At 36.8% G+C, this 14,214-nt stretch overlaps 1 protein-coding gene across 3 annotated transcripts in view; it reads left to right on the top strand.

The window, feature by feature from the left end:
• Positions 1-14,214, top strand: part of CC2D2A (coiled-coil and C2 domain containing 2A) — a 65,708-nt gene that overhangs the window by 17,803 nt on the left and 33,691 nt on the right. For all 3 annotated transcript variants that reach the window (XM_063336255.1, XM_063336253.1, XM_063336254.1), the window contains 8 exons: positions 305-436; positions 2,331-2,540; positions 5,251-5,357; positions 8,219-8,359; positions 8,787-8,943; positions 10,976-11,211; positions 12,117-12,294; positions 13,507-13,663. In XM_063336255.1, the coding sequence (XP_063192325.1) occupies positions 305-436; positions 2,331-2,540; positions 5,251-5,357; positions 8,219-8,359; positions 8,787-8,943; positions 10,976-11,211; positions 12,117-12,294; positions 13,507-13,663 (1,318 nt within the window). The remainder of the gene's footprint in view (positions 1-304; positions 437-2,330; positions 2,541-5,250; positions 5,358-8,218; positions 8,360-8,786; positions 8,944-10,975; positions 11,212-12,116; positions 12,295-13,506; positions 13,664-14,214) is intronic.

Genomic DNA, 14,214 nt, shown 5'->3' on the forward strand with positions numbered 1-14,214 from the left:
ATAATATTTAAATATTAAGTGATGTAAGTGTCGATTTTTTTGTTTGTTTTGTTTTGCTTTCAAATCTGTAACACTGAATGTTGAAGGAAAAAAATCAGTATATTTAAAGTTTGAACAAGCTCTTGATCTTCTGATTTCAAAACTTACCTATAGTGTATTTGAAGACTTCATTTTGGTGTCTTAGAAAAGTTTCGGTTAATTTGGTCACCTTTTCTTCTGTAATTGCTTTTCATAAGAATTACACTTTTGCAAGTTATTTATATATAAAGTAAGAAACAATATAAAATTATGGTTTTATTTGTAGGGGAAAGAGTGGTTTGGTGACGATGGCAAAATTTTAGCATTGCCTAATCCAATTAAACAGTCTTCTACAAGGCCTCCAATATTCTCACTTGAAGAAGGCATTGCACCAGAACTTGAAACAGTGTATAGAAAGGTAGGCATCTTTCATATGTGTTGTTCCTGAGACCCAATATACCAGTTCTTCTGTTCCAGAAACCCTGGTGAGCCGAAGGGTTTTGCGCTAAGAACCACGAGTACTGACTGCTTTTTGGGGTTCCACAACTGGATTTTAAATGTGCTCTACTTTTTCAAGTGTATTGCCCCTGTGCTTTTCTGTAAAAATAATGCATACAAAAGGATGAAGAGTTTAGTCGGTAGTGCCCGTTAAAATAGTAAAGTGACAGTCCATGAGAAACTGCTTCAAGTCTGTGAGTGACTAAGGTCTCTGTGAGGCACCCTTGGATATTCTTAGGCTAAAGCAGGGGTGCCTATATTATAATGTAGATAGATACTATAAAGCTCCTGGTGGTAGAAGCTGGTAGACAAACTCGGTGATCAGGACAGAGGTGCTCTCTGCAGCTTAAGAGAGAAATAATTGAAAGGCGTGTGCATGATGGTTATTTGACGCCGATGAAACTCCTCCAAAAGAAATCTTTACATGCAGTTCGCTCATGTAGAAAGCAACTAATTTTGAGTTATGTTGCATCAGTGCACATCTTTTTTGGGTTTTTTGTTTTTACCTACCCTGGCAAACAGCAGTTGCAGTGTGCGGTCAGTACAAATCGAAATAAGTTTCGATTAAAATCATTCAGCAAGCTTTAATTGCTCTGCTTGTCAGCACTCTATTACCCCATTGGAACAACTGTGGCTTTCTAGACTTTAAAGTATATTGCTCTTTCGGGACACACAGAGTGTTTCTCTCTCCTGCTGTTGGTACTGATTTGAATGTTGGCCTTTAATTGATGCTGGTTACAAATATGCAATTCTCAGGATGCATTCAGTACCACAGACCTGTGCAGGGTGTTTCTGCCTACAGGAAAAGAGGTTGCTGCTTAGATTTTAGTAAACATAGGCCAAGAGAGCTTATGTTTCAAGAACACCATGTTTACATGAATAGTGATATGTAAATACCCAAATCACTGTTGAAAGAAAGACATGAAGCTCAGGGGTCCTTTATGAGCAGAGAAATAATTAAAGCATAAGGAATTCAAAGCTGTCATTTTTATGACAGATTATGTTACATTAAAAATTTTGATGAGAAACTGAATGTGGAAGGATTGGGTGTGTTTCATGGCCATTTATAACAGTCCTGTAAAAGAGCTATGCAACAGCTGAATTCCCCTCTCAATCCCCCTTTTTCCAGTTCTTATGGAGGGGCTGCAACAAACACCACATAAATAACAACTTCGTCTTTTATGGTACCAGGATATATCTGATGAATCCCTCCTGAAGGATCCAAAGAGGGGGGCAGCAGTAGTCAGGCAGGAATTACTGATAGAAACCATGTTTGCCTTTCGGTTGCAGCAGACTCTTTGAGCTTTGTTGTTGAAAGCTTTCATTGGGCTTTGTTGGTGTGAATTTCCCTGGCGTTAGAATGGAGAAGCAAAGAACATATTTCCTCTTCTGCACAATCCAGATGGTCTACAAGGAAGGCTGCTTTCTGAGAACTGGACTGTTTATCTTAGAGCTCAGAGAAAATAAACCCGTACTAAACAAACAGATAAAAAGAGAACTAGCAGGCTTTTCTTTTTCCAGTTCAGTGTCATCGTCTTCATTACTCAGCAAAACCTGCAGTAAAGGCAGATGCAGGTGACTTCTTATTTCAGTCTCACATGGGGTATCAGAATTCTGTTGTGTAGAATACCCGTGGTGGTTTTATACCACCCATTTTTCAATAAAACAATGAGGTTACCACAAAAGCCTTTACAGTTTAAGACTCTGTAGTTAGATGTAGGCAGTGCTAAATGGGTCATTTTCTGTCATGGGATCTCTTTGCAAGATAATTTTGTTGGTGCTTGTAAATCCATTTTATTCTTTTTTTCTTTCAGGCAATAAAAATGACAGCTGCCAATCAATATCTTGTCGGACCTGGAGATTTTCAGGGTCCATTTCAATTGGATATTGATATTTCTGGACTGATATTCACCCATCATCCCTGTTTTAGCCGTGAGCATGTGTTAGCAGCTAAATTGGCTCAGTTATATGATCAGTATTTAGCAAGAAGACAGAAGAATCTTACCAAACTTCTCACGGACAAGGTATTTCTGTTGCGTCGTCACAGTTTATTGAGATAATGATGTGACAATTGAAGGTAAAAGCTGAATTTGTTTCTTCAGAGTGGAGTGATGAAATTCTAATTGTATGTAATGAATGGCGTTTTATCAGAAGATAAAACCCTAAGTATTTCATTTAGATTGCTCTGTTCAGTGCAGAACTGAATTTTTAAGATTATGGATTTCTTTGATCTTCTATTTAAAATGAACTCCGTGTAGGTTCTGAAGTAAAGGGAATATAATAGTTAGAATACAATAACATTTACATAGTATTCCTTAGAGTATCCAAAATGTTTTCCCGTGAATGACAGATAAGACTTTACAGGATTGTGTACAGTGGCTCTGAAAGGCAGGCAGCAAAAGACAGAATTTGAGGATGGAGGGAAGTTAGTGCAGTTTCCTTTCAGTTGTCAATAAAGAGTAAAAGGAAGCAGTTTAATTTCACCACATTCTGGAAAAATTGATGACAGATTTTCAGGTATGTATCTGTGACAGATGCTGTGTTTTAAATGCGTACTGTTGTCACATCTATTATGTCGCTCTTGTGACACAGCAAAACCCTTGTCCAAACGTAGACTTCTCTGTTCCTGGCTCCGTTAGTGACTTGCTGGGTGACCTTGGCTGGGCTGCTTACCCGCTGTGTGCCATCACTCTTCCTCCATCTGTACGTTGGGAGTAATGGTAGTGGTCTTCTCTGGCGCAAATTTGTACATGAACATGAGGCATTGTTAGTACAATTCTAATATCATCCGGGTACCCAAGAATATTTTTAAAGCATTTTAAACTGCTTTTGAAATCTGAAAGGATAACGACTACTTTAGAAATGTGAGGTAAATACTATGATATGACACAGCTCTATGTAGTAGAGCTGGTCTGTTAAAAATTAGTTTGATTATTAAGTACATGGATATAGATTCAGATTTCCATGAATTAACTAACTAACTTAAAGGGCTGTTAGAGGGGGAAAATAATCATTGTATGCAAGGTCATTTTTATGTTACTGTAATGAAAATCAGTAGGTGCTGTACAGATATTTATGAATTTTGGTATAAAGCATTAGGCTATAGTTATAATGCTGGCCAAATATTTCATATAGAGTCTCAAAAGAATTCTTTGGTATTACTTTGGTATACTTCTGTCATTACTTTTGAAGGATTTGCTTTAGTTTTCCATGAAACAGTGAAATAGGACATTTGGGTTCTCCATGCCTATATTACAGGAACCTGTGTGTGGGAGGGGTTTCCTGAGCGTTTTCACAATACTTTGCCAGTATTGTAGGAAACTGCATGATGTATTTTTCATAAATGATTTTTAACGATTAGGTATTTTGGACTAGATGATCTCTAGAGGTCCCTTCCAACTCTGAAGATTCCGTGATTCCGCGATTTTAGCCACCATTCTGCTACTGACAGGCAGTTTTAAAACCTGTCTCCTCTAACAGTCATTATTTAATAGCCAGAGTGTTACAGACAGATTGTTCTTATCTGGCTTCCTCCCTTTTCTCCTCCCTCCTTGCCATGTCCTAGTGGACTTCTACTTATCCACTACTGATGTGTGCATTTCTTATCTTAAAATATATCACCTTTCAGTCCTTGTTTTGTCAGGTTAAAGAAACTGCATTTTTTGTCTCTCCATGCCCCGGATGATACTAGCAACTTTCCGTGTTTTCAGTTATTCTTTCAAAATTTTTTTCAACATCTTTTTTTTTTATACCAGTGAGTTTAATTTTGTGGTTGCCCCTGTATGTTTTCAGCTGTATGCTTCGTGTTCTCCTATTACATTGTCTCTCCAGTTTGATGGATTTCTTGAAAAAAATCTTTGCTCCTTGATTTGTAATTTCATTCCTTCTACTTTGGATGTAGTTGCTTTTGTTTCTGGGATTCCCATTAGCCATTCTGGTTTCACATTCAGGATTATCCTTAAGGAGATCTACAGCAACATAATAACTAACGTTTTAGTTCCTACCCTACTGCTGTTCCTTATTTTTCTCTCTTCTCCTAGCCAGTCCTTTACATTCTCTTGTCTTCACAGCCATGTATACTTTTGCATTCTCCTAAACTAGGTGTCCATCTTCCATGTAATCATTTGATGCCTATCTTCAAATCTTAGTTGAAGGGGTGGCCTTGTCTCAACAGTATGGCTTCAAAAGTGCATTTGAACTGTACCATTGTTTCCAGTTCCGTCTTGTCCTTGTTGTTACATGCAGTAAGTTATGCCTAAATGCTTTGCTGCAAGGTGCCCAGCTTCCGTAAGGCACTCATCAAATCCATAATCCACTCATTTTTGTTGTTTATTGATTTGCTAGGGTAAGTTTTGGTGGCTGTTCCTAGTCCCCAAAAGACCTTTTACAGAAGGTGCTGCCGAAGGTGTTTCTTTGGCAGACTCACTGGCTTTTTTCCTACCCCTTTGATTGCTGAGCTCTCAAAATAATCCCTAGATCAGTCTTGTTGCCTTGTTTAGATCCATCACGGTGGTCAAAGTCAGTAAATCTCCCTCGTATGTCCAGGGTTCCTAATTAAAATTTCATCTTGAAGAATCAGCACCTCACAGACATGGCAAAACCCTGTAAATACAGAATCAAGACAATGCAAAGTTTTTTGTTACGTAGCAACTAGATCTTTCATGTCAAGGTGGATTACACTGTATGCCTTATAAATGTCAAACCATCTGTTAATTGTTTGTTCATTCATTTAAGCTGCATGCTTTGAGGAATGCTGTGCAACGTAGTATAGATGGTGGTGATACCGGTGTTCCTAGTCCTGTGGCACAACAGAGCATACCTGAATACAAAATTGAGATCAGGTAGGTATGGACTCATTAAATCATTGCTTTTTAAAACTGTATTCCCTTTTTCCTTTCCGTGCTGGTACAGAATATTATTCATGTCAGGCTTTTAAATTCTGCTGTAAGTAAGAATTTTCAGGGCTTAAGAGTTCTAACTAAGTTGAGTAAAAATAATTATGAAGAAAATATAGCTTAGGCAGAAATCTTGATTCAAAAGTGGTCCAATTTTATTACCTTTTATGAATTACTTAGTAAGTATTTACTGATGTGTTTTGTGCAATTAAAATTTAATTAAAATAAGGTTTTAATAGACAATCATCTGGATGCATGAAGCTCTCACAACAATGCAAGTGACATAACTTTTTGAAGACACAAAAACTCTAGTTTTTTCCATCATCCTCTTCCTCATTGCACAAGTGTTCTGGATTCACTTCCCATTCTTAGGTATTTTGGCCATGGTTTTGCCAATGGGTTAATATATACATAAAATGGTAAGAGTTTTGTTTTACAAGATTACGGTTATTGTTCTTGGACAGTAACTGTATAGTAAATATATATTACAGTTTTTGGCTTGGTAGTGAAAGTGAGTATTATTTTTGGCAGATGGACAGTGGTGAGCTGTAAGTGTAAGCAATAGGATAAAAATTAAGTTGGAGACCCATGCTGAACAGCCTTTAACTTAATAAAGATATGAAAGTTTTTTACAATCTGAAAGTAGGCAATGGTGTATTAATTTAAATAAATACAAGTTTAGACTAATGTAGTGGATCACATGATAATATTTAAATTAATTTTTCTTTTTAATAATAATTCTTTCAGCCTTGAAATCTACGTCTGCTTACACTTACACATCCACTCACTACTCTTAGTTTGGGAATTGATTCTTCAGATTTTCATCCTTCAAGTGTGCTGTCTTGTAATACATTGGTATCTATGCAGGACTTACAGAAGTCTATAATGTATTATTTTATACTGAAGGATAAAGTCTTCCATTGAAAAGGAGTAGCTTTTATTAATATTTTCTTAACACATCTACTAGAGGACTAGGAGCAGGAGGTGTGTAGTTACCATACAGTATCTTGGAGACAGGAGCACTCACCAGGGAAGGCATGAGAATGGTAATGAGAAGGTTCACTGTGGGAAGGAGATTCTTGGATTTTGGCAGCAATCCTGAGGCTTGCTTGGTGGTTAATTCTAATTAGACAGAATATTCCTTCTGGATATCGTATGTGTTTTTGTAGGTCTTGAGTGCTTTAGTTTAGTGTTACACTATTATGAATCAGGAGAAACTCAGCTGAAATCAGTGAGATCAGTGTTGTGTAAGTAATATGAGATGAGCTTGGCTGGGATTATTTTAGGGCTTTTCATATCTGTAATTCTTTCTGGCTACAGCTCTGTTGTTGGAAGCTGTTACGCTTATGAGGATCAGATGGGATCGGGAGTTTTTACTGTCATGGCGTTTAGTACTAACTTGGACCACATATGTTGGTAAAAACATCTGACCTCCCTTGTCTCTCTCCTAACATTGCATTTCCCTGATCGTCAATGTAGTACACTCATGAGAAATTACAGAAGTGAAGAGAGTGTAGCATGGAAAATAATGTAATTGTTTCCTCCACCCTCTAATAACATAACTGATGTGTACTCTTTGTTGTCTGAAGATCAGAGGTGTAGTTTTCCATCGGTTTAAGGAAGAAATGTCATCTGAATGCAGAAAACTTTTGCAAATGGGCAATTCCAGCCCTACTCTCCTCATTAGCTGAGGAGGAAGCCAACATATGCTGCGACTTGCAGGTTTCAGGCTCTTCTGGCTGATGTGTTTTAGCAGAGGTGGTTCCAAATTGAATGCATTAGATAAGTGTAATTAGTTACCTATATGTTCCTCGTGTCTTTAAGCTTTGTCTTCTAGCTTCATCTGGTAGACAAAGAAGTAAAGGTTGTTAAGCTGAGTGGATAAGTAGTACTCAAGCTGCTAGCTAACAAAAGGGAGAAGTTACTCAAGTTCCTTTCTGGAAAGTCTGTAGTTCATCTTTGTGTATTGTTTTTACTGAATTTGCTTATGCTTTTAAACAATGTATGATGTATTTCTCCTCTCGGCTCTAACAGCCTCCTTGTCTTCTGTATCCTCTGAATATTACAAGCAGTAATGTGTTAGTTTACATCTTTTCTTTTTTTTTTAAATCACTTTACTAGACATGTTTAGCTACCAAGATAGTGCTAGAAGCAGCCTGTGCTTGTGCTGCATAGACGTTTACATCGAAAGTGTGTGTTGATCATTAAAAGTGGTAATGAATAGCTCTTTTACAAACAGATTAGAGGGTGGAAATGTGAAATACGAATTCTGAGACAAAAAAATCCCAACGCCCTGTTAATTTTGTTTGTGTGAAGAATCTTGTAGGGCTGTCGAAGGACTTACATTACTTCATACATTACTACATTACTTCATCTCTGCAAGTTGTTTTACTGGAGCTAGAAACATGTTAAGTTTAAAACATATTTTGTAATGTACAATGGTAATAAGCATTACTTCATAGCAGCAGTGTAGGTTTCGTGGTCTGTTGTTTACATGAATGGACTTTAAAATGTTTTTAATGATGTACAGCTGTAATAAGCATTTCAGAAAACTTCAATATCTCTAGAGAGCGAACTGTAATTGAAGTCAGATTGTGCAAAGTACAAGAGACTAGAGTACAGAAGGAAATCAAATCCTGCCATCTTCAAGTCTGGGTTTTATGCTCCTTGGATTTAAACCACTGCAGGCATCAATCAAATCGAAACCCACATCGCTTGGCTTTCGGTATCACAAGTTTTCACTCTGTTGTTCCACTGAGTTATACAATTCTGTTTGATTTTGTGCATATGTTTATATATATTTCTAGGCAAACCAGAAGACTTCGTGATGCTGAACAAGAAAAAGACAGAATGTTGCTTAAGACCATTATAAAAGTTTGGAAACAAATCAAATCCCTCCGTGACTTTCAGAAGTTTACCAACACACCCATGAAACTTTATTTGAGGAAGTATGTTTTGATAACACTTTTTGTACTTCATTTGCCAGCACTGGAGTTTTAATAAAATTAGTCAATTTGGGAATTTAGAATTCTGATATGAAGGGGGCAAAAGTAAGAATTTGAGTAGTGTCTGGCACTGGTTGAGGCTGCCACTATTCTGTTTGAGTTTGGGGAGAAAGGAAGATGAAAATAACAAGTAACTACTGTAACAGAAAGGAATTTCTAAAGGCTAATAAGTAAATAAAACGTAATTGTATTCATTCTGGATGGTGACTATCTGCTTTCAACTCTTATCTATTTATGCTAGTAATTTTAAATAGAACACACTTGGGATATAATGAAATTAATTCATAGAGAAGTAGACACTATATGTTATAGACTTAATTGTAGCTCTCACGTTAATTTATGCAACGTGTTGATAACTATTGTTTTGAAGGGAAGAGGTTGATCAGAGATCAGATGAAAAAGCATATGAAGCAGAAATTCAGGCTGAGATAAATGAATTACTAGAAGAATGTATGGAAGAACACGAAAAGAAAATGAAGGAATATAAAACTGAGTTACAGGAGTGGAAATCCTGGAAGAAGACACAGGTTTGTTTAAATCATTTAGTTCCAGAAAAAAAAATAAATTACTAAATATGTTCAAAATTTGTCCTTCTAATACAGAAATAAATAAATTTCGGGATAGTTAAGCATAAATGGATACATTCTGTCTACTTAGAATTTGTTAGTAAATTAATTGTTAATTAAAAAATTAAAATATGTTAGGTTTTTGTGGAGCGTTGTCTTCATGCTATTGATTTTCAGCACTTCAGCAGTTCTTTCTTTAAATTTGATAGTTTTGCAGCATTCCCATTAAATTCATGTCCTTCTTGCAAGGAAAAAACAAGGATGAAATTCGTGTGTGTAAGTGGTGAAGCAAAATAATTCTGATGTTTCTAATGAACAAGCAGTTTGTGTCATCTCATGTAAATTAATGTTCAGAAATGTCCCAAAGCTGAAAACTTTAATTAATATTTTGGACTTTTACCTCTGAGAAGCTTTATTGTTAATAATCTGTATTGTAGTTAAGGTCTCAGTCATGTTTCAAGGGGATATGGACAAATACAGGAGCTAGAACGATACACCGCAATAGGATGATCTTTGAAATAGCCTGTGGCAGTGCCAGCAAAATCAGATTTGCTTTCATACTTATGTGGCAAGGTACTGGATACCTCACAGTAATAGTGATCATATTTGAATATAATTACTTCCCAGTTTCAACACTGTGGGATTTTGGATACCAAAGCAAATGAAATTTAAGAAAATGCTTCAAATATAGTTTTCAAGAATCTAGTGCGTCTGCTGATACTTTTATGTAAAGTTGTTTCATGTACATGCAGCATCTATGGAAGGCATTTAAAGTGTTTGAGGGGAAGCTGATCTGTAGGTATTGGAAATTTCCATTATCAGAACACAAGCGGAGCATATGACTCATTAGTATCATCTCAATTGACTTGTAAGATAAGATGAATAAATATAAACCTTAAAATGAAGGCAGACAGTCCTGGGCATTGATCCTAATGGGAACTGTTCATCTGCATCTAGCCAGTTACGCCCTCACAAATACCATGGTTGGTGGTTCCAGCCAAAGCTGCTCTCAGCATCTTTTTATTCTTAGTCACAAACTGTCCTGAGACTGAGGTGATTGTGGTTCTTCCCTTTCAGAGCAAAATGTAGTACACAACCTTCCTTTCATACACAGATGTACTTTATTTTATTTTACTCAAAGTACTTTGTTGGTTAATCACTGCCGTTGGTGTCTTACTAACACAGATCACACGAATCCAAGGAAGATGCTAGAGGTAGAAGAGACTAGATAAATTTAAAAGGAAATACAAGAACAAAAATAAAAATATGTGAACAAGTTGTGTGGCTAAATACTTCAGTTAGTGAGGAAAAACTGTTCCTTTCCTCACCTCCTCCTGTTTTACTTATGGTGTCTTAAATCATGAAGTGGCTGGTGCTTCCAAGCAAGCTGCAACTCTGTGGAAGGAGGGATTTGCAGTTGTTTAAAGCTGAACATGCATATGAACACTGGAGTTCTGCAGTTTAGGAGATGCTGAAAGGCACGTGGTCTTCTGTTTGTTTATTCTGTTTGGCATAGAGGAAGGGAGGGGATCATTCTGCACGTGCTAAAGATACTGCTAAGATAAAAAGCTTGTGCTCCAAAGTTTGTGGCACATCTGCATTCACTTCGTCAATGTGTATGCAGACAATACATCTTGAAGAAATGTTGAGTAACCTTCCTTCAATCCTAACAGAATGCATGTGGTAACTCAGGCTAAATGAGAAGTCAGCTGCTAGCCAGAATGTTCAAGAAACTTCGTAAGTTGGTTGGGAAGGTTAAATAAATGTTTTGTTTGAAGCATGTTATATTTTTGAAGCATATGAATGGAATGCATTGCTGAATTCTGAATCTGAAGTAGTACTGTAGAATAGGAGAAATCTTATTTTTGTGTGTGGTGATTTTAAAATTGTACAGTCTTTTCTCATATATGTTTATCACTACTGAATCAAAAAGAGAAAACAAATCTACTGATTGAAACAAGTTCAGGAAAAACATTGTTATTTTTATATGCAGAAGTCCAAGAAGAAAAAGAAGAAAAAAGACATTCATGAGGAAGAAGAATCAGTAGAAGACGGTGATCTTGGTGAGGAACGTGTAAAACCCATCCCACCTGAAATGGTCAATAGCCTGGAAATAGAGCAGCAGGTTAGAGAAAAAGCTGACAACTGCAGAAGGAAACCTGGAGAGCCTGTTCTAATTCCTGAGCTGGTCCTGTCAGGAAGCATAACTCCAACAGATCTGTGTCCTCGGTAAGATAAATGTTGGCTTGCAAATTACTTTTATAATGATCTTCTGCTGTTATGTAGCAATTGATTGTTTGTACAACGTCAGGAGCGTGTGCTCACCATTCTGTTTAGCCTAATGATAAAACTTCTGCTTCTGAAGCTGATACAGTTTAATTCGTTTAAGTCACAGGTAACCTTGTATATAGTGGGCTTGGAAAATGCATGCCTCCACATTCCTTTTGAACCTTCTGATGTTCCTTGAGCATCTGCATGGAACAGTGGTGTATATGAAGAAGTTGTTTCCAGTGTAGAGTCTAAGTCACTTCTGGCAGTACCACTCTCACTAGCTAGTCCTTTATACCAGATCTGTGCTATAGTCAACGCAGGGAAAGTGAAGAAATCAAGTAGTAAACCAGAGATTTCACTGTGGGTAAAATGAATGTACTTGTGTTACTTTTCACATTTATACATGCAATTTAAAATACATCTAGCAGATTTTATTAATTTAAAAACTGCTTTTTTCATATTTATTCAGTAAATACCGTCATCGAGGAATATTTCTTGGCTGTTCTGCTCCCAATGACTAAAAACTTCAAAATCTTAACTCAATTTGATACCATTTTTTGTGCTTTGGAGGAAGGAGAGTAGAAGGGAATTTTGTTTCCCTAAATAACTCCTTTTATATGGAGGTGGCTTTAGTGGATCTAAAATTTGACCTGTTCATTTTAAAATCATTTTATATTCATGAGAAGTTAAAACAACTGTTAAATAATAGTTTAAAGTCTCTTCTGTGTAGTGACATTTTTAGAATACCATCTTTGTTTAGATCACTTCTGTTTCCCCTTGAGGAATCAGATTCTCTTTGAAAATAACCGAAGAATAAAAATGTTATTAAAAATGATCTGACAGCTTGTTTGACGTATTTACAGACCAGAAGTTTTGCGACGAGAAGACGTGAAGAAACGCTCAGCGTTTATAAAAGTCCTTTTCAACTCCAAAGAAGTATCAAGGACTGTTACCCGACCAATAAGTTCAGATTTCAGAGTTCACTTTGGTCAGATTTTCAATTTACAAATATTCAATTGGCCAGAGAGTTTGAAACTACAGGTATATAATGATTTATCATAATAACTTTCAAAAAGATCATATGAAGTTTAATTATTCCTCTAATGCTTGTATTTTGCTCTATGGTAGTGTTTTAAAGACTGAAAAGCCTGTGAAGAACCCTTTGTAAATCATTGATGTTATACCCCTTCCTTGCTTCTCGTCACAAACATTTTTGATGCTTGTGCTTTATAGATATATATGTGTGTGTGTGTTTTATATATATGTGTGTGTTACATGTAACATGACTGTGGGCTGCATGGGGGAAATTAAATAATTGGGACATGTGATTAAATATGTTAGCAGAGCAGCCTCTTAATTTTAGAAAAACTGACTTAGGTTGCAGATAAACTTGCCAAAAATGGTTGTCTTGAAACCCTATTGTCCACACAGGGAAATCATCATAATGTTTGCTGGAGTGGGATAAGAAAAAAATTCATTGCTAGTAATGTCCATAACTGCACTGGACTTGATCAACAGTGCAGTTAAGTCAGACCACCACCACCCCCATTCCAAATATGAATTAATGAATGAGTCACATGAATAATTTTCAGAGCCAATATAATCTGTTCTTAGGACAGACACGGTCAGGATCCTGCTTATCCTGTTAGATGACTTTTCCTGTTAGGTAACTTATCACTGGTAGTTCAGGGGAGGGTGTCTACCTCTTGCCTGCTCCGTTTATGTAATGCAAAAATTGAAGGGGAAAAGGAATCATCTCGGATTAAAAACATCTGAATGGAGAAATCACTCATACCACGCTGAGCCTGCAAGTGGCCAGGGAAGGGGGAAGCAGCCTGCAGTACTCCCAGAATGGGGACTGTGTGCCTTCCCCTGCTTGTTGTGTTAAAGGACAGTTACTGAGGCAGATTCCCTCTGGCATCTTCACCTGATGCCAGCGACTGTCACAAGCAGTTGCATATTGTGCAATGAGACTCTTTAGAGCCTAGAGCTTGTCGTACTGTTCTCAGGTGTGTTAGAAAGGTGAGGAGGATCTCCTTCTAAGAAGAGTTCAGACCAAGTTAGTTGCTGGTAGCTGAAATGTCTGCTAATTGGATATTTTAGAAAGTAAACGAATACAATTGCCTTAAGTGAATTATTTCATGCTTACGTCATAGTAAAACCTTTTGTACAAATACCCTACGATAAGTTTTCAACTTCTCATGATTACATGTGTAAATTTTTTACTATGTCTGTCACCATGTTTTTTTCTAGATATATGAAACGATGGGTATGAGCGGTACCACCTTGTTGGCTGAAGTGTTCATACCGGTTCCTGAGACTACGATTCTGACAGGCAGTGCTCCTCTGGAAGAAATAGAGTTCAGCAGCAATCAGCGTGTGATGTTGGACCATGAAGGAGTTGGGAGCGGTAGGGGCTCTCGGTCTTTCTCCGTTCAGTGTTTCTCATGTTGCTGAAACCATGTAGCAGTAACAGGCTGCTGTAAGCTTCAGAGTAAATTCTGTTAAGAGTGTTCACAGCTTCTGTAACTGCATCTTAAAAAATAGTCATGATTCTTATTATTAAAGTTTGCTATGGAATTTTTGTCACTTACTAATTTTAAGCTGTGTGTAATAAAAATGTGTGTGTTTATTGTTTGGCTTGTAGTATTAGCTATAGAAGGTGTTTGAGGTATTTTTAGTATTTAGGTAATCGGGCCTCTGACACTGCAGAGCAAACAGGTGGTATTAATCAGTATAGCTCCAGTGATTTTAATGTTTTAAACCACTGAAGAACTGACTGTATAAGTGTATATGCAGATTAATTTTTTTGTCTTCCTATTTTCTTTGATGCCATCCTGCAACACATTTTATCCCGGGACTTTAGGAAGATGAAACAAGGGAGGTGGTAGGAAAAGGGGAAACAAGAATGATACGTAGTAGCATATGGAACGTTCAAGTTTATATAAGAAGTTTGAACAG

The sequence above is a fragment of the Chroicocephalus ridibundus genome, chromosome 5, assembly GCF_963924245.1.
Source record: "Chroicocephalus ridibundus chromosome 5, bChrRid1.1, whole genome shotgun sequence".
Classification (NCBI taxonomy): Eukaryota; Metazoa; Chordata; class Aves; order Charadriiformes; family Laridae; genus Chroicocephalus; species Chroicocephalus ridibundus.